Source organism: Mus musculus, chromosome 2 (genome assembly GCF_000001635.26).
Source record: "Mus musculus strain C57BL/6J chromosome 2, GRCm38.p6 C57BL/6J".
Classification (NCBI taxonomy): domain Eukaryota; kingdom Metazoa; phylum Chordata; class Mammalia; order Rodentia; family Muridae; genus Mus; species Mus musculus.
Genome location: NC_000068.7, coordinates 37,250,486 through 37,271,937, shown reverse-complemented (window position 1 = coordinate 37,271,937; position 21,452 = coordinate 37,250,486). Strand labels below are relative to the sequence as shown.

The following is a 21,452-nucleotide window of genomic DNA, read 5'->3' as shown; positions in this document are numbered from 1 at the left end:
GACCAGCAATGCCTTTCCTGAGGACACAGCACTCAATATTTTAAGATGTGACTGGCAAACTTGATGGCAGGCACCTCTATGGCTCTGAGGTAGGCAGAGTCCCAAGTTTCATGTACAATGTTCCCAGTTGCAGTGTCCCCATCCAGTCCATAGAATGCTTCTTCTTCTTCTTTTTTTTTGTAAATTAATTAGCAAACATGTTCTTCCTCTTAACCCAGCCCTGAAAAAAATATTCCTGACATTCAGTGAGCTCAGGTTCAGGTATCATTATTACTAGACACATTAAGTAACACTGAATAATGTCTTCTTTATCTGTTTGCATTTGTCTTTCATCATTTCTGTCTTGAAGTCCCATGGGGATTTCTATCCTCTTCTTCTCTCTTGGCCATCACTCTTTGCTCAATTCATGAGTTCTAGTCCAGTCCTGCCATGCCAGGCATTCTTCACTGGTCAAACATATTCAAGATGCTGAGCATTCATTTTTGCATTGAATTTGAGTTCCTCAAAAATTGTAATTAAAAAAACATGGGCTTTGACTCTGAAGTATCATTTACAGATTACAGTGTTTCCCCAAGCCAAATAGTTTCCACAAAGCTCCCTTCATGTCTTTGTTCCTTAAGCTGTAGATAAAAGGATTGATCATGGGGGTGACCATTGTATAAACAACCGAAGCCACTATTCCAGTATTTTCAGAGTAGGAGGATGATGGCTGGAAATACACCAGAAAGACAGTTCCATAGAACAGAGTGACCACTGTCAGATGTGAACCACAGGTAGAGAAGACTTTATGCTTTCCCCCAGAAGATGGGATCTTGAGGATGGTGTTCATGATATGGGCATAAGAGACTAGGACACAAGTAAGAGGGACCACACCTGATAGAGCAGCTTCAGCAAACATTATGAGCTGAAAGGTATGGGTGTCTGAACAGGCAAGCTTGAGGAGTGGGAGAAGATCACAGAAAAAGTGTGGAATGGAATGGGAGGCACAGAAGGAGACTTGAGCCATCTGGAGTATGAGTGATAAGGCCAGGAGGTTGGAGCAGAGCCAGGATGTGGCCACCAGCAACAGGCATCTTTGGGGACACATGATAGTGGTGTAGTGTAGTGGAAGGCAGATGGCCACATAGCGATCATAGGCCATCACAGCCAGTAGGAAGTCATCAAGCATGGCCATTGTCATGAAGAAATACATCTGCAGAAGGCACCCAGTGTGGGAGATGGTTTGATGCTGGGTTTGGATGTTAGTCAGCACTTTGGGGACAATGGTGCAGGTTAAGCAGTTATCAATGAAGGAAAGGTTGGCCAGGAAGAAGTACATGGGTGTATGAAGATGCTGGTCAGAGACAATGGCCAGGATGATGAACAGATTCCCCAATAAGGTCACCAGGTACATTCCCAAGAAGAGTGTGAACAGGAGAGGCTGCTGCTCTGGGTGGTCAGAGAAGCCCGTAAGGAGGAAGTCAGAGATGATGGTTTGGTTTCTAGTTTCCTTCTAAGGCAGATAAGTTACCAAGGATTTGTAGTTAAATTTACTGGCTTCTATAAAGGTCAAATATCCCAAAGACTTATAGTGCCCTGCTCCTTAGAGAGGCCACTGGCAATGACTACTACTCATAACTTTCAGTTTGTAAATATGTGTGACTATTAGGAGTATCTGGTCAGGATGTCATTTGGCTTCTCCATCACTGTATTGTGGCATGTTCTCCCTAAGATTGTTTTAATGAGTGCAAACTGGATTTTTTTCTCATATATTCCTCCTCTGTATTTGTCTCTCTCTGTCTATCTCTTTATCTCTCTTTTTCTCTTTGTCTCTGTCTCTGCCCTTCTCTCTGTATGTGTATGAGTGTTCTACATGCTTGTATGTATGTGTACCACATGTATGCCTGGTGGCCAAAGGCCAGAAAAGGGCATTGGATGCCCAGGAACTGGAGTCATAGACAGCTGATGGCTGCTCCATAAGTGCTAGGAACTGAAAAAAAGTCCTTTGCAAGAGCATCCTTTGCTCTTAACTGCTGAGCCACCACTCCAGCCCCTAAGTTGGAATTTATACCTCCTAAACTTGGCTCCTTTATTTTTTTTAATTAGATATTTCCTTCATTTACATTTCAAATGCCATCCTGAAAGTCCCCTATGCCCTCCTCCTGCCCTGCTCACCAATCCATCCACTCCCCCTGGCATTCCCCTCTACTGGAGCATATGATCTTCACAAGACCAGGGCCTCTCCTCCCATTGATGGCCAACTAGGCCATCTGCTACATATGCAACATAGTTCTGGGGGGGGGTACTGGTTAGTTCATGTTGTTGTTCCTCCCATAGGGTTGCAGACCCCTTTAGCTCCTTGGGTATGTTCTCTAGTTTCTTTATTAGGGGTCCTTTGTTCAATCCAATAGATGACTATGAGCATCCACTTCTGATGCAATTTATTTCTAAAATTTGTAGACAGTACCAAAAGTTCTTTTTCTTTCTTCTACCCTCAGATGTCCCCCTGCCTCTCCCCACTTCTTTTTCTGTATGCATTTTTTAAAGTTTCGTTCTAAGGCAGATAAATTATCAAGGATTTGTAGTTAAATCCTTTTATAAAGTTCAATGATTCCAAAGACTTTTATAGTGCCCTGCACTTTAGAGAGACCACTGGCAATGACTACTACTTATAACTTTCAATTTGTAAATATGTATGACTATTAGGAGTATCTGGTCAGGATGTCATTTGACTTCTCCATCACTGTATTATGCTGTATTATGGCAAGATCTCCCCAAGATTGTTTAAATGAGTCTAAACTGAATTTTTTCTCATTCTCTCTCTCTCTCTCTCTCTCTCTCTCTCTCTCTCTCTCTCTCTCTCTCTCTCTCTCTCTCTGTTTCTCTGTCTGTCTCTCTCTCTGTCTGTCTCTGTACATGTGTATGAGTGTTTGACCTGCTTGCATGTATGTTTACCACATGTATGATTGTTGGTCACAGAGGCCACTAAGGGCATTGGATATCCAGGTACTGGAGTCATAGACAGCGGAGGGCCCCTCTATAAGTACTAGGAACTGAATAAGTTCCTTTGCAAGAGCTCCCGGTGCTCTTAACTGGTGAGCCACCACTCCAGCCCCTAAACCAGAATTTATATCTCCTTAATCTTGGCTCCTTTATAAAGGCTCATAAGATTACAGTTTCAACCTCATTTTTGTAAGTTACAGTTCATTTGATGTAATTTATTTCTAAAATTTAATACAGTACCAAATGTTCTTTTTCTTTCTTCTACCCTCAGACCCCTCCCCCTGTCTCTCTTATTTCTTTTCTCTCTGTATGCATTTTAAGGAAGACAGAAAGAGAATAATTTCTTCACAGAGATGCTAGCTGGGAGTTAGACATGCTGGCATGCTTATCTCCTTTGTGTCTTATCACCATGTCGTGCATTAATGCAGTTGTGAACCTGAGAATCACATCATCATCATGATGCAACACTTCCACATCATCCTTGAAATCATCACCACTATCTTTCACTCTAGGATATGGATGCTCTAGTGATCAAAAATGCCATTCTATCTGTGCTCCTCATTCTCAGTCTGACCTCCTTGGCTGTTTTACTCTCTGAATCTCTGTTTTCACTTGCACACGCAACTTTTCTATAGTGTATTTTTATTGCAGAGACTGCATCTATGAAAAGCTGTCTGTATCTGTCTGTCTGTCTCTCAGTGAGTGTGTGTGTCTGTGTGTGTGTGTGCGAGCATGACTGTCAGGATTAGTAGTCACTGGTGAAATGGGAGCCTGGGACACAATGCAATGGGAAACCTCAGCTCATTAGCTTCCATTTCTGTTCCTCATGTGCCTTGTAAATTTGGGGAATTATTTACTCATTTTGAATTTTGCTTTTTTGACCCACAAAATGTAGATAAAAACCTTACTTGAGAAGTCTGTTGAGAAGCCCAAATGCTGGGGTCATCTGAAGTTTCTTCAGGAACCATAGGTCTAATCTAAAGGAGAACTTTTAGTATTTCTGTTCAACTGTGTGGAGGGAAAAATGACCATTTAGTAACTGCTGGTCCTAATGTCATGTACATTTAGTTTCTTGCAGTGTGACAGGATTCCCATACTCTTTCCTCTGTGTACAGATGCTGATGGCATCATTTAACATCTCTAATATTGTTTTAAAAATCTGCTTAAGTCAGATAATAATGTGGAATCATAGAATGTTATAACAATTAAATTTGATAATGACTTTAAATTATTTTAAATAAATCTAGCACATAGGAAGTACTCAGTAAAATATTATTGGAGTAATTCCTAATTTTAATAAAAGAAGGTATTCATTTTTATTGTATTTTTTATTTCCTGAATATTGGGTTTGTAGGTTGTGAAGTAGTAATATTAAGTGAGAATTATTGGAATCACCTACATTATGCCCTTCATCTTTGAATAGTTGTGAGTTTCAGAACAAACCATGGCAAAGCATTCATTTTTTGGAATATGAATAGCACACATCAACTTGTCAAGTAACTTAATTGTCATACACCACTAACGAATTGTATAGATTTCAGTTATTTGCCAGTTAATTTCTAGACCAAGACGGAACTTATGAATATCAAGTATTTTGATTAATATAAATTAAAATTGAAAACTGAGATGATCCTAGGAGTGTTATATTATGCTAGGTCCCTCATCTGCTAATCAGAAGACCCAGAAAATGGAAGAAAGGCAGAAAGAAGAGGAGTATATTCACAGTGTGTGTGTGTGTGTGTGTGTGTGTGTGTGTGTGTGTGTGTGTGTGTATGTCTATAAAGTCATGTTCTATGAGTCATAGGTAGATTCTGTCCCTACCCTCCACTATATTCCAATCTTACCTGGAGGTCTGGCCAGTTTCACAAAGTGCCTTTCCTATCAAAGTAGTTGAATTCACTGCCTCATTGTCACCCCAAGAAAACATGAACATAGGCACAGTGTCTGTCTTGTTTGTAGATGCAGTGCAAACTGAAGTCTCAGGTTTGTAATGACTCTCAGGCCTAAGAAGCAAGAAGAGTTGGTGATTTTCATATGCAGTGTCTCATGGGGCCCAGTCCCAGACCTGTCAGTTATACAAGATAGGACAATTGTCCAATGACCAGCTGTCTCCTCTGAATTATAGTCCCATGAGTCCCATCTATGTTACAATAACTCCATTCAGAGTGACCATCGCTACAATGCACAGGGCTTTTGTGCTATGTTGTTCTCCTGGGCTTCAGGCTGATATCATCATTGCCATTATCTCTTATGTTGAGCAGTATCTTCCTTGTTATGGAGGCCATGATTTCTTGCTTTCTTTTCTTTCTTTCTTTGTTTCTTTCTTTTTTTTTTTGTTCTTTGTTTCTTTCCTTCTTTGTTTTTCTTTCTTTTTTCTTTTTTCTTTCTTTCTTTCTTTCTTTCTTTCTTTCTTTCTTTCTTTCTTTCTTTCTTTCTTTCTCTCTCTCTCTCTCTCTCTCTCTCTCTCTCTCTCTCTCCCTCCCTCCCTCCTTTCCTTCTTTCTTTCTTTCTTTCTTTCTTTCTTTCTTTCTTTCTTTCTTTCTTTCTTTCTTCCCATTTTAAATTAGATATTTTCTGTATTTACATTTCAAATGTTATCCCCTTTCCTGGTTTCTCCTCTAAAAACCCCCTTTCCCATCCCCTCTACCCCTGCTTACCACACCCACCCCTGCTTTCTTGCCCAGGCATTCCCCTACACTGGGGCATAGAGCCTTCATAGGACCAAGTGCCTCTCCTCCCATTGATGACTGACTAGGCCATCCTCTGCTACACATGTAGCTGGAGCCATGAGTCCCACCAAGTGTGCTCTTTGGTTGGTGGTTTAGTCCCTGGGAGCTCTGGCTGTTCTGGTTAGTTCATATTGTTTTTCCTCCTATCGAGCTGCAAATCCCTTCAGCTCCTTGGGTATATTCTTTAGCTCCTTCATTGTGGACCCTGTGCTCAGTCCAATGGATGGCTGTGAGCATCCACTTCTGTATTTGTCAGGCACTGGCAGAGCCTCTCAGGAGACAGCCATTTCAGTCTCCTTTCAGCAAGCAATTTTTGGCATCCACAATAGTGTCTGGGTTTGGTGATTAGAAAAGGGATGATCATTCCTTCAATCTCTGCTCCATACTTTGTCTTTGTAACTCCTTCCATGGGTATTTTGTTCTCCCTTCTAAGAAGGATTGAAGTATCCACACTTTGGTCTTCATTCTTCTTGAGTTTCATATGGTTTGTGAATTGTGTCTTTGGTATTCTGAGCTTCTGAGCTAATATCCACTTATCAGTGAGTACATACCATGTGTATTCTGTGCTTGGGTTACCTTACTCAGGATGATATCCTCCAGATCCATCCATTTGCCTAAGAATTTCATAAATTCATTGTTTTTAATAGCCAAGTAATACTCCACTGTGTACCATTCCTCTGTTGAGGGGCATCTGGGTTCTTTCCAGCTTCTGGCTATTATAAATAAGGCTACTATGAACATAGTGGAGCATGTGCCCTTTTTACAAGTTGGAACATCTTCTGGGTATATGCTCAGGAGAGATATTGCTGGATCTTTCAGTAGAACTATGTCCAATTTTTTGAGGAGCTGCCAAACTTTTCCAGAGTGGTTGTACCAGCTTTCAATCCCACCAGCAATGGAAGAACATTTCTCTTTCTCCACATCCTCACCAGCATTTTCTCTAACCTGAGTTTTTGCTTTTAGCCATTCTGCCTGGTATGAGGAATCTCAGGGTTGTTTTGATTTGCATTTTCCTGATGATTAAGGATGTTGAACTTCTTTTCAGGTGCTTCTCAGCCATTCAATATTTGTCAGTTGAGAATTCTTTGTTTAGCTCTGTACCCCATTTTTAACAAGGTTATTCTGTTTTCTGGAGTTGAACTTCTTGAATTCTTTATATATATTGGTTATTAGCCTCTTATTGGATATAAAATTGTTATAGATCTTTTCCTAATTTGTTGGTTTTCGTTTTGTCCTATTGACAGTGTCCTTTGCTTTACAGGACTTTGTAATTTTATGAACCCCAATTGTCAATTTTTTTTGATTTAAGTTTTATTGCATTATGATGATTAAAGATACATAATTTCAATTTATCTGAATTTGTTAACATTTAAAGACATATTTTGAGTAAATAGACTTAGATCACATTCTTCTTTCCCCTTTGTAAGCCAACTCCTCCTGGAGAGCCCCTGCTTCAAAACCTGGAATACCTGTCATTTTTTTAATCATATTCTTTAAAATTTATAAACTATTGTTACAATAAAAATGAGTATTATAAAAGTTGTTTGATATAAAAGAACAATCAATTAACAGTTTTATGTAGATTTTTGTCTACAGCAATACTGAAAATACATATATTTTTCTCTATAAATTTTAAATAACTCCAAATATATTAACTGTATGATATTTTAAATATATAACTATTAGTTTTTAATGAACATAAACAGATAAAATCTTTTGGTTTGTTTGTTTTGTTTTTAGTAGAGCTTAAAATCTCTTACTGTGGCACAAACACAAAATAAGAACAGTTTTTGGACATTGAAGTTCATTGTAATAAGGCTGCACTTGAATGTCCCTCACATCACCAAAGGATTTTCCCACCATAGTAGATAAGCTAAGAGTTGACAGTTCTGCTGAGCTAAGGAATGAATTGTAGGCACGAGTTTTGTATACAGATTTCCTGTTATAGTCAAAGTTATTCGACTTGAGTGATTGTTGTTGTTTTCAGTCTTCAGGGATCATGTTACACTCATTTAAGAACTTGTGTGTCTATTAAGATGGTCTATCCATGAAGTCATTTATCAACTGTTTCAATGGACCATGGTTCTGCTTGGAGGGTGGCACAGATGTTAGGTGAGGCTAAGATTCTGGTTCATTGACTGTGATGAATTTGAAAAGCATTCATCTCAGAATAAGAGTAACTTATAAAGACCCCTTCTTCAAAATTGAAACAATAATTATAAATACCAAGCTAAGCCTTCAGTCTTACTCTTCTGTTCTCTTACAAGCCACCTCCCAAATTCATTTCCTACATTTCTTTTGGCTATATAAATAATTTTGAAATATGTAAGCTGTTCTGAAAAACCTTAGTATAGTATAAATCATCAAATAAAGAATTCTAGTAATAGAGACGCCGAGATAGGAGACATATGATTTTAAGACTATTATGTAGCACACAGCAAGACCTTGTCATGTACAAACAAGCAGAAAGTGTGTATAAATTGTACATTATTGGACCTATATCTCCCATTACCAAATTAGAGAGACCATGGGATGATAGCCGGCAAAATTCTAATTCCTTATATTTTTGAATTTCAATCATTTAGGATATGTTGGTAATATTAATTTTAATATTAAGAGATATTATGTAAAAGTGATTGTTACTTCCTGTTAATTTTCTTCTTAGAGGTGGAATTATGTTTGAGTGGGTTTGTTGAAAAGTTACTTTCTTGCTTTTTCTAGGGTGTAGTTTTACTCTTTGTTTTGGTGTTTTCCATCTATTATCTTTTGTAGGGCTAGATATGGAAATATATTGTGTAAATTTGGTTTGTCATGGAATATCTTGTTTTCTCTGTCTATGATGATTGAGAGTTTTGCTGGGTATAGTAGCCTGGGCTGGCATTTGTGTTCTCTTAGGGTCTGTATGACATCTGCCCGAGATCTTCTAGCTTTCATAGTCTCTGGTGAGTAGTCTGGTGTAATTCTGATAGGTCTGCCTTTATATGTTACTTGACCTTTTTATTGCTTACTGATTTTAAAATTCCTTCTTTGTTTAGTGCATTTGGTGTTTTGATTATTACGTGTCAGGAGGAATTTCTTTTCTGGTCGAGTTTATTTGGAGTTCTGTAGGCTTCTTTTATGTTCATGGGCATCTCTTTCTTCAGGATAGGGAAGTTTTCTTCTATAATTTTGTTGAAGATATTTACTGGCCCTTTAAGTTGGGAATCTCTCTTCTATACTTATTTTCCTTAGGTTTGGTCTTCTCATTTTGTCCTTGATTTCCTGGATGTTTTCGGTTAGGAGCTTTTTGCTTTTTGTGCTTTCTTTGACTGTTGTGTCAATGTTTTCTATATCTTCTGCACCTGAGATATTCTCTTCTATCTCTTGTATTCTGTCGGTGATGATTGATTGCATCTATAGCTCCTGATCTTTTTCCTAGGTTTTCTATCTCCACAATTGTCTTCCTTTGTGATTTCTTTATCGTTTCTATTTCCCTTTTTATATCCTGGATGGTTTTGTTCCTTTCCTTCACCTGTTTGATTATCTTTTCCTGTAACTCTTTAAGGGTTTTTTGTGTTTCCTCTTTAAATTATTCTAGCTATTTACCTGTGTTCTCCTGCATTTCTTTAAGGGAGTTATTTATGTTCTTCTTAATGTCCTCTATCATCATCCTGAGAAGTGATTTTAGATCTGAATCTTGCTTTTCTGGTGTGTCTGAATATCCAGGACTTACTATGTTGGGAGAATTGGGTTCTGATGATGCCAAGAAACCTTGGTTTCTGTTGCTTATGTTCTTATGCTTGCCTCCCACCATCTGGTTATGTTGAGTGCTACCTACCCTGGCTATGTATGACTGTAGCCTGTCCTTCCTGTTATCCTGGTTGTGTCAGAAGTCCTTTGAGTCAAGCTGTCTCTGTGATCCTGTGATTCTGGGATCCTGCAATCCTGAGATCCTGGGTTTGTCTGAGCTCCTGGGTGTAGCCTCCCTCAGCCCTGAAGCAGGCTGATCCAGACTTTGACCTTGCTGCCACTGAGAAGGAGATTACCTAGGGTTGGAGCCTTCCAACCTAGATGGCTCTTTTGTTCTGTCACCTGCCACCTCTCTCTCCAAGACACTGCTACCTGCTGAGAAGCCCCTGAGACATTCTGGAGGAACATCCTATTCTGCATGTCGCCTACAGGCTGGCTCCAGACACCAAGAATGGACTGGCAGGGGATGGGTCTTCCCCTTTTATAAGCAGATTCTCTTAGTAAGCTGGCGGGCCTTGAACAGAATCATGTCTTTGTCTTCATTAATCTCTCGCCATCTAAGTCTCTTTCAGCCCCAGCCTGCCTCCCAGGTGTACCTGGTTCAAGTAGACCAAAGGCCGGCATACAACAGATTGGCGGTGCCCGGGCCAGGGACCATGGGAATGGAGGAAAACACTGAGGGAATCGCTGTCTTGTATGGAGCTCCAAGGGAAGGAAAGAATCAGAGATCATATCGGGCACGGTGAGCAATAGGTATTTATGCTAGCACTGGCTTTAAACTTCATTTTTTAAAAATGTGTTGCTGGAGGTGCAGAAGGATATGGGCTAAGTTTGGAACAGTGCTAACCCTGTGCTTTTTCCATTTAGAATTTGACAGCGAAATATGTATGGGACTAGAAACTGTGAATCAGGCAGTTGTCCGCAGCTTTTAAAAGTTGTGTCAGGCGAGAGGAATAGAGTTTAAATTGATGAAACAGGCGGTTGTCCGCAATGGAGAACTGCATCAGGCTACAGGAATAGGGCTTAAAATGATGGAGTAAAATATATAGAGGAAAATGGATTTTGAAACTCTCCCAGAGACAGAGAGAATTTAGGGGACGCCTTGCTTTATCCTTTCTGGCTCTACAGCAGAAATTCTCTTCCCTCTTTGTGTTGTCTAATGTCTGGTGTACCGGTCCGTTTACATGTCGATGCATTTGTGTTTTGTTTTGTTGTCTGAATGACTGAATGTTCTGTGCTTCATGTTGGAAAATAAAGATTGCTAAAACTTTATCTGCTGGTTTAGCAAGAGAGTGACCACACTCTTTAGCCAGGACCAGGCACAGCAGGAGTGTTCCTGCTGGAAAAACTGTTTTTTGAGAAAGGGTGTTGGCAGCCTCTTGGTTTTGGGGTGAAAAAGCTGATAGATGGTTTTTTCCTGGAGGGTTCTCTGCAATCGTGATTAATGTGTTTAGCAAATGACAAAGTGCCTTTTTATCTTACAATTATAGCTAGAAAAATTAAAATTCTTTGTTTGGTCTAAATTTATAAGACTTGTGTAGCCACTTCATTTGGCTTTTTACTGGTCTTAGAGGTTTAATATGCTCTTCATGTCTTCATCGTAGAGTATTAGCTTATAAGTTATTGGGAATGATCAAAAAGGTGTAACACTGGTTACTAGAAAGTTAGTTTTAAATTGGCAACTCAGGAGTCTATTAAAAAACATGTGGCATAAAGCAGGCCTAAAAACTGGGCCTCCTAAGATACTTCTAGCTGAGATAATATTTTATGTAATTCTTATCCTAGAAACTAGACTTGTAAGAGATATGATTCAGAACAATGTCTCTTTAATAAAGCATTAAAATTTGCATTGTCTTGCATTCATAGGTATAAATTGGCGGCCAAACTTTGTAACATGATAGTAATGCCTCTAACATTTATTTTAAGGTGATAAATTTTTTTGAAACTGGGTTTTGCTTTCCCAAGGTTGTAGTTATAGTCTAATATTGCAAAGAAACTTAAAAGTCTGAAGTCTGTCCTCATGGCAAGAGGAACTAAGCTCAGAGCAGCTTCTTCACCGTTTGTGTGACTTTCTTTTGTCTTGCAAACGGTGCCTAAGGAAGCTCTGGAAACTTGCCTCTCCTTGCCTCCAGGGGAATTTTCTTTTAGCTGAAAGAACACTGTTGCAGATCTACCTAGATGTTGTTCTAAAAAAGTTTAAATTCTAAGTTTATAAAAAGGGTCAATCAGGCTATAGAATTTATCAGGACATTGTGATTTGACTTGCCTACTTTATGTAAAGTTATTATAGATTTAAGAGTTTGCTTTTTTCCTTTACATTCTGATAATTGTAAAGAGTTTTGCTCCTAGTGAACTGGTAATCACTGGAAAATATTGCTGTAGGTATGGCTAACCAAGCTTTACATTATATAAGAAAAATTCTTAGTGTCTCTGCCTCAATATAAGAAGCTAAGAGTTTGAATCTTTCAGTGTATATTGTTTCCTAAGTGAAAAGTATGTTATTAGTTAATGCCTCTCAAGGGAAGTTTACTTTAAAGGAGCTTTTAAGTTCTGGGGAGTAGCTGTTGCTCCAGAAAAGATTCAGAGGCAATATTCTTTTAATATTTAGGGTTTTAGTTATATCATAATATTGTGGTACAGAAAATCTAAGAAAGAGAAATTGATTTGCTTCAAAATTTTATTTTCAAATCTTCCAGGAGATGTTAATTGGCTAAGACCTCACCTTAAACTCACCACAGGAGAACTTAAGCCTTTGTTAGGTGCTATTAAGTGAGACATAAATTAACTGACAAAGAACAAAAGACTTTGCAGAAAATAAGAAAGCTTTTATAATTGTTATCAATTATAATCAATGGTAATTAAATATTATCTGCTTATTTTAGTTATGTGCCCACAGCAATTCCTTGGCAAGAGAAAACATTGTTGTAAATTCATCCTTCTTCACCTTAAAGTTTTAACATCTATTAAGGCCTCTGTGGTGCTAACAAAGAATTATAGGATAAATTCATATAGTTTGGGATAACTATAACAAAAACTGTGTCTTAAGAACCTGACAAAGTGTCTGTTCCTTGTTCGAAACAGCAATTAAATTGGTTATTACAGAATATTAATAATTGATCTATTGCATACCACCATTTTAAATAAAATTGACAATCAATATCCCAAGGATAAGTTAAAAAATTGTTTTTATGTATGCTTTTGTGTCCTCTATAAATTCATGCATGCATGTATCCCAGTTACTGTGTTTAAAAACAACCCTTCTATGGGAGAAAAGTACATGTGAATTGAATCACATGCTTATTCTTTTGAGTTTCCTCCTGCTTCAGCACAGATAATTAAATTGTGTTCTGTAGATGGTGTTTTAAAATGTTAAATAATCAAGCTTTAATTTGTATATTAATAGTCAATATTATATCTCAGAGCTTACAATTGCTTAAAATTGTTCATCCCTCAGATACTATAAATTCTCAAAATTGCAATGGTTTATGCATACATAACTCATAAAAAATGCTGTTCTTTTAAGAAGACATTTTTTGGACAGTTAAGAATTTATCCTGGGTCACCTGGACAAGACCTTATGGCAATGCCATGCTAGATTTATATCTCAGGCAGATTACAGGCCTTTCATAAGAATAATCTCGTTCTTTATTTAATCAAAACAGTAATGGCTTAAGATAGTATTTTGGTATTTTTAGAGAAGTGCATATCAAATTGTGAAAGAATTGTTCTTGGTGTCCTCAGATTCTATCTGTTTCCACATAATGGTGTTAATTTTTGAGGACCTATACTTAATCAATTGCTGCAAATGAATGCTCTTATTTCTGATTTATAAATAAATAAATAAATAAATAATGCACATGTGACTATTAATAACTTTTCAAGCTTTCTAGTTACAACTGCTCTTCAAGAGAAACAATTGAAAGTGCTATTAGTCACTGCCCATGTTACATTAAAACTGACTATAACAGTCAAGTATTTGAGATTTTTTGTCAACAAATTATTAATTCTCAAGGACAAGGTATTGGAAAACTTTATCTTCTTAAAAGACAAAGAAGGGGGAAATTATATCCCCATGCATATTAAATAAGTGCATTCCTGTGCACATTATTTAAATCATACTTTTATTTTAGAATTTTGAAATTTGGATGTCAAAGAACTTAATAAATGCCTTATAATATCTTAAAAGGATCTACTTATTGGCATACTGCTTGATTCAGAACAACTACCTTATTAGGAAAGGGAAAAGCATAGGTTCTCTCCACAGAATGCTGCAGAAGCATGATGGCTAATTCATGTGACAAGACAGGTGAGTTTGCTCAGTGCCCTGACTGTAGTGACTATAGTGACTAAGAAGCTGAACTGGGTACATGTTTTCGACCCATTCTTGCTTGCCATTTTTCTAGTTTGGACAAGCGAAGCTGCCTTGCTTCAAACTTTTTAACCTTATAGTAAAAAGAACATCAGAGACTATGTAATCTGACTTAGAAAGATTAGTCATAAGAAAGAATTATAATGATTCTTCTCTTTCCTTCAATGTAACCAGTTATTCTAACTCAATCTTGGACTAGTCTAGTAATAATTCCAATATTAGAGATTCCTATTGAAGATAGCTAAAAATCTTAATTACCTAGCAAAGTTAATTTGGAGCACAGCCTCCACTTCCAGAGAATCTCTGACCTTTCTGCTAATTCTAAAAGCCAGCTCTCCTACACCTGGAGGCCAGAGCCTGAGCTTGATTTTTGCTAATTTGCTAATTTGCAACTGAATAAAGTACCTGGGCTTCCACAAAGAATCTTTTATACTGTTGCTTTTCACTGCCCCACCTTTGTTTCTCAAGCAGGCCAGCAATGCCCTTCAGCCAGACTACAGCAGATGTAAAACCTTGCCGCCAACAGTGCAGGTGGCAGTTATTAATTTTCATCAAGAAGCATTCTAAATACATATTGTGGCTTTGGTCTGATTTGGGAATAAGTTGTGTTATGAGGGCTGGTTAGTCAATGACAGGCAACCGATCTCGGAATCATGTCAATCTAAGACAGGGGTACATGCCAAGAGGCCGTGGCTGTTAATAATACACTACAGAGCCATGTTTTGGGTAAAATAAGCACAAACAAGCTACATGTACGCTCTTATGATGGATAAGGATGAATCGAGAAGTTCTGAGATCCTAAGGCAGGCACAGCCTCCAGCCACCATAATTTCCAGGCAGGATTATGGAGCATAAATAAATTTTATGCCTCGATCCGGCTCTTTTTATAATATAATCACGGAGAAATTGTAGTCTCCCTCAGCCCTGAAGCAGGCTGATCCAGACTTTGACCTTGCTGCCACTGAGAAGGAGATTACCTAGGGTTGGAGCCTTCCAACCTAGATGGCTCTTTTGTTCTGTCACCTGCCACCTCTCTCTCCAAGACACTGCTACCTGCTGAGAAGCCCCTGAGACATTCTGGAGGAACATCCTATTCTGCACGTCACCTACAGGCTGACTCCAGACACCAAGAATGGACTGGCAGGGGATGGGCCTTCTCCTTTTATAAGCAGACTCCCTTAGTAAACTAGCCGGCCTTGAACAGAATCATGTCTTTGTCTCCATTAATCTCTCACCATCTAAGTCTCTTTCAGCCCCAGCCTGCCTCCCAGGTGTACCTGGTTCAAGTAGGCCTCAGGCTGGCATACAACACCTGGGAGTCAAGCTGCCTTTGGGACCTTGTGGTCCTGGTGTGACCAAGCTCCTGAGATCCTGGGATCCGCTGATGCTGGGTGTTTTAGAGTGCCTGGGAGTGGAGCTGCCTCTGGGTGTTGTGCAGCTGGCTGCAGAGCTTGTACCCAAGGTCTGCTCAGGGCCCCATTTGTTAATTCCTGATCTTAGACCATAAGCTGTTTGTGTTCTGTTCAGGAAATTTCCCCCAGTGCCCATGTTTTTGAGGCTCTTCCCCACTTTTATTTTCTATTAGTTTCAGTGTATCTGGTTTTATGTGGAGGTCCTTGATCCACTTGGACTTGAGCTTTGTACAAGGAGATAAGAATAGCTCAATTTGCATTGTTTTACATGCTAACTGCCAGTTGAGCCAACACCATTTGTTGAAAATGCTGTCTATTTTCCACTGGATGGTTTTAGTTCCTTTGTCAAAGATCAAGTGACCATAGGTGAGTGGGTTCATTTCTTGATCTTCAATTCTATTCCATTGATCTACCTGCCTTTCACTGTACAAATACCCTGCAGTTTTAATCACAATTGCTCTGTAGCATAGCTTAAGGTCAGGGATAGTGATTCAACCAGAAGTTCTTTTATTGTTGAGAATAGTTTTTGGTATCCTAGATTTTTTGTTATTCCAGGTGAATTTGCAAATTGCTCTAACTCTGTGAAGAACTGAGTTGGAATTTTGTTTTTTGTTTTTTTCCATTTTTTATTAGGTATATAGCTCATTTACATTTCCAATGCTATACCAAAAGTCCCCCATACCCACCCACCCCCACTCCCCTACCCACCCACTCCCCCTTTTTGGCCCTGGCGTTCCCCTGTACTGGGGCATATAAAGTTTGCGTGTCCAATGGGCCTCTCTTTCCAGTGATGGCCGACTAGGCCATCTTTTGATACATATGCAGCTAGAGTCAAGAGCTCCGGGGTACTGGTTAGTTCATAATGTTGTTCCACCTATAGGGTTGCAGATCCCTTTAGCTCCTTGGCTACTTTCTCTAGCTCCTCCATTGGGAGCCCTGTGATCCATCCATTAGCTGACTGTGAGCATCCACTTCTGTGTTTGCTAGGCCCCGGCATAGTCTCACAAGAGACAGCTACATCTGGGTCCTTTCGATAAAATCTTGCTAGTATATGCAATGGTGTCAGCGTTTGGATGCTGATTATGGGGTGGATCCCTGGATATGGCAGTCTCTACATGGTCCATCCTTTCATCTCAGCTCCAAACTTTGTCTCTGTAACTCCTTCCATGGGTGTTTTGTTCCCACTTCTAAGGAGGGGCATAGTGTCCACACTTCAGTCTTCATTCTTCTTGAGTTTCATGTGTTTAGCAAATTGTATCTTATATCTTGGGTATCCTAGGTTTGGGGCTAATATCCACTTATCAGTGAGTACATATTGTATGAGTTCCTTTGTGAATGTGTTACCTCACTCAGGATGATGCCCTCCAGGTCCATCCATTTGGCTAGGAATTTCATAAATTCATTCTTTTTAATAGCTGAGTAGTACTCCATTGTGTAGATGTACCACATTTTCTGTATCCATTCCTCTGTTGAGGGGCATCTGGGTTCTTTCCAGCTTCTGGCTATTATAAATAAGGCTGCTATGAACATAGTGGAGCATGTGTCCTTCTTACCAGTTGGGGCATCTTCTGGATATATGCCCAGGAGAGGTATTGCTGGATCCTCCGGTAGTACTATGTCCAATTTTCTGAGGAACCGCCAGACTGATTTCCAGAGTGGTTGTACAAGCCTGCAATCCCACCAACAACGGAGGAGTGTTCCTCTTTCTCCACATCCACGCCAGCATCTGCTGTCACCTGAAATTTTGATCTTAGCCATTCTGACTGGTGTGAGGTGGAATCTCAGGGTTGTTTTGATTTGCATTTCCCTGATGATTAAGGATGTTGAACATTTTTTCAGGTGCTTCTCTGCCATTCGGTATTCCTCAGGTGAGAATTCTTTGTTCAGTTCTGAGCCCCATTTTTTAATGGGGTTATTTGATTTTCTGAAGTCCACCTTCTTGAGTTCTTTATATATGTTGGATATTAGTCCCCTATCTGATTTAGGATAGGTAAAGATCCTTTCCCAATCTGTTGGTGGTCTTTTTGTCTTATTGACGGTGTCTTTTGCCTTGCAGAAACTTTGGAGTTTCATTAGGTCCCATTTGTCAATTCTCGATCTTACAGCACAAGCCATTGCTGTTCTGTTCAGGAATTTTTCCCCTGTGCCCATATCTTCAAGGCTTGTTCCCACTTTCTCTTCTATAAGTTTCACTGTCTCTGGTTTTATGTGAAGTTCCTTGATCCACTTAGATTTGACCTTAGTACAAGGAGATAGGTATGGATCGATTCGCATTCTTCTACACGATAACAACCAGTTGTGACAGCACCAATTGTTGAAAATGCTGTCTTTCTTCCACTGGATGATTTTAGCTCCCTTGTCGAAGATCAAGTGACCATAGGTGTGTGGGTTCATTTCTGGGTCTTCAATTCTATTCCATTGGTCTACTTGTCTGTCTCTATACCAGTACCATGCAGTTTTTATCACAATTGCTCTGAAGTAAAGCTTTAGGTCAGGCATGGTGATTCCACCAGAAGTTCTTTTATCCTTGAGAAGACTTTTTGCTATCCTAGGTTTTTTGTTATTCCAGATGAATTTGCAAATTGCTCCGTCTAATTCGTTGAAGAATTGAGTTGGAATTTTGATGGGGATTGCATTGAATCTGTAGATTGCTTTTGGCAAGATAGCCATTTTTACAATGTTGATCCTGCCAATCCATGAGCATGGGAGATCTTTCCATCTTCTGAGATTTTCAACTTCATTCTTCAGAGACTTGAAGTTCTTTTCATACAGATCTTCCTTAGTTAGAGTCACACCAAGGTATTTTATATTACTTGTAACTATTGTGAATTGTGTTGTTTTCCTAATTTCTCAGCACATTTTTCCTTTGAGCAGAGGAAGGTTACAGATTTGTTTGAGTTAATTTTATATTCAGTCACTTTGTTGAAGTTGTTTATCAGATATAGGATTTCTCTGGTGGAATTTTTTGGGTTGCTTACATATTGTATCATGTCATCTCTAAGTAGTGATATCTTTACTTTTTCCTTTTCAATTTGTATCCCCTTGACCATATTTTGTTGTCTAATTGCTCTGGGTAGAACTTTGAGTACTACATTCAATAATTAGGAATAGAGTGGGCAGCCTTGTCTAGTCCTGTTTTTAGTGAGACTGCTTCAAGTTTTTCTCTATCTAGTTTGATGTTAGCTCTTGGTTTGCTGTCTATTGCTTTCATTATGTTTAGATATGAGCCTTGATTTCTTGATATTTCCAAAACTTAACGTGAAGGGTTATTTTATTTTGTCAAATGCTTTTTCAGCATCTAATGAGATTATCATGTGTTTTTTTTCTTTGAGTTTTTTTATGTAGTGGATTATGTTAATGGATTTCCATATATTTAACCATACCTGCATTTCTGGGATGAAGCTTAGTTGATTATGGTAAATGATCATTTTTATGTGTTCTTGTTATTGAGCATTTTTGTATTGATATTCATGAAGGAAATTGGTCTGAGGTTCTCTTTTTATGTTGGGTCTTTTTGTGGTTTAGTTTTTTAGTGTGGCTTCATAGAATGAACTAGATAGTGTTCCTTCTGTTTCTATTTTGTGAAATAGTTTGAAAAGTATTGGTATTAGGCCTTCTTTGAAGGTCTGATAGAATTCTGCACTAAAACCATCTGGTCCTGGGCTTTTCTTTGGTGGGGAGACTTTTAGTGACTGCTTATGTTTCCTTAAGGGTTATGAGACTGTTTAGATGGTTTGTCTGTTCCTGATTTAATTTTTGTGCCTGGTATCTATATAGAAAATCCTCCATTTCATCTAGATTTTCCATTTTGCTTTTGTAGTAGCATCTGACAGTTTTTTGGATTTCCTTAGTTTCTGTTTTTTTTTTTTAATATTTTTTATTACATATTTTCCTCAATTACATTTCCAATGCTATCCCAAAAGTCCTCCATACCCTTCCCCCCCCACTCCCGTAGCCACCCATTCCCACTTTTTGGCACTGGCATTCCCCTGTACTGGGGCATATAAAGTTTACGTGTCCAATGGGCCTCTCTTTCCAGAGATGGCTGACTAGGCCATCTTTTGATACATATGCAGCTAGAGTCACGAGCTCCGGGGTACTGGTTAGTTCATAATGTTGTTGCACACACAGGGTTGCAGATCTCTTTAGCTCCTTGGATACTTTCTCTATTTCCTCCATTGGGGGCCCTGTGTTCCATCCAATAGCTGACTGTGAGCGTCCACTTATGTGTTTGCTAGGCCCAGACATAGTCTCACAAGAGACAGCTATATCCGGGTCCTTTCAGCAAACGCTCGCTAGTGTATGCAATGGTGTCATCGTTTGGAGGCTAATTATGGAATGGATCCCTGGATATGGCAGTTCTTAGATGGTCCGTCCTTTTGTCTCAGCTCCAAACTTTGTCTCTGTAACTCCTTCCATGGGTGATTGTTTCCAATTCTAAGAAGGGGCAAACTGTCCACACTTTAGTCTTCGTTCTTCTTCAGTTTCATGTGTTTTGCAAATTGAATCTTATATCTCAGGTGTACTAAGTTTCTGGGCTAATATCCACTTATCAGTGAGTACATATCATTTGAGTTCTTTTGTGATTGTGTTACCTCACTCAGGATGATGCCCTCCAGGTCCAACCATTTGCCTAGGAATTTCATAAATTCATTCCTTTTAATAGCTGAGTAGTACTCCTTTGTGTAAATGTACCACATTTTTTGTATCCATTCCTCTGTTGAGGGGCATCTGGGTTCTTTCCAGCTTCTGGCTATTATAAATAAGGCTGCTATGAACATAGTGGAGCATGTGTCCTTATTACCGGTTGGGACATCTTCTGGATATATGCCCAGGAGAGGTATTGTGGGATCCTCTGGTAGTACTATGTCCAATTTTCTGAGGAACCGCCAGAATGATTTCCAGAGTGGCTGGACAAGCTTGCAATCCCACCAACAATGGAGGAGTGTTCCTCTTTCTCCACATCCTCACCAGCATCTGCTGTCACCTGAATTTTTGATCTTAGCCATTCTGACTGGTGTGAGATGGAATCTCAGGGTTGTTTTGATTTGCATTTCTCTGACGATTAAGGATGCTGAACATTTTTTTCACGTGATTCTCAGCCATTTGTTATTCGTCAGGTGAGAAGTCTTTGTTTAGCTCTGAGCCCCATTTTTTACTGGGATTATTTGGTTTTTTGGAGTCCACCTTCTTGCGTTCTTTATATATATATATAAATTCTTTATATATATATTGGATATTAGTCCCCTGTCTGATTTAGGATGGGTAAAGGTCCTTTCCCAATCTGTTGGTTGTCTTTGTCTTATTGACTGTGTTTTTTGCCTTTCAGAAGCTTTGAAGTTTCATGAGGTCCCATTTGTCAATTCTCGATCTTACAGCACAAGCCATTGCTGTTCTATTCAGGAATTTTTTTCCCTGTACCCATATCTTTGAGGCTTTCCCCCACTATCTCCTTTATAAGTTTCAGTGTCTCTGGTTTTATGTGGAGTTCCTTGATCCACTTAGATTTGACCTTAGTACAAGGAGATAGGAATGGATCGATTTGTATTCTTCTACATGATAACCGCCAGTTGTGCCAGCACCATTTGTTGAAAATGCTGTCTTTCTTCCACTGGATGGTTTTAGCTCCCTTGTCGAAGATCAAGTGACCACAGGTGTGTGGGTTCATTTCTGTGTCTTCAATTCTATTCCATTGGTCTACTTGTCTGTCACTATACCAGTACCATGCAGTTTTTATCACAATTGTTCTGTAGTAAAGCTTTAGGTCAGGCATGGTGATTCCACCAGAGGTTCTTTTATCCTTGAGAAGAGCTTTTGCTATCCTAGGTTTTTTTTATTCCAGATGAATTTGCAGATTGCTCTTTCTAATTCGTTGAAGAATTGAGTTGGAATTTTGATGGGGATTGTATTGAATCTGTAGATTGCTTTTGGCAAGATAGCCATTTTTACAATGTTGATCCTGCCAATCCATGAGCATGGGAGATCTTTCCATCTTCTGAGATCTTCTTTAATTTCTTTCTTCAGAGACTTGACGTTCTTATCATACGGATCTTTCACTTCCTTAGTTAGAGTCACGCCAAGATATTTTATATTATTTGTGACTATTGAGAAGGGTGTTGTTTCCCTAATTTCTTTCTCAGCCTGTTTATTCTTTGTATAGAGAAAGGCCATTGACTTGTTTGAGTTTATTTTATATCCAGCTACTTCACCGAAGCTGTTTATCAGGTTTAG

The 21,452-nt window shown here is 38.9% G+C and overlaps 1 protein-coding gene across 1 annotated transcript; it reads right to left on the bottom strand.

The window, feature by feature from the left end:
* Positions 1 to 550: 550 nt before the first annotated feature.
* On the bottom strand, positions 551 to 4,987 carry Olfr367-ps (olfactory receptor 367, pseudogene). The gene is made up of 2 exons (NM_001081010.2): positions 4,827 to 4,987; positions 551 to 1,492 (listed from the first exon to the last, which is right to left on the bottom strand). Exon 2 carries the CDS (start codon positions 1,391 to 1,393, stop codon positions 551 to 553), a length of 843 nt encoding a protein of 280 aa, NP_001074479.2. The 5' UTR covers positions 1,394 to 1,492; positions 4,827 to 4,987.
* Between the last annotated feature and the right edge of the window lie 16,465 nt (positions 4,988 to 21,452).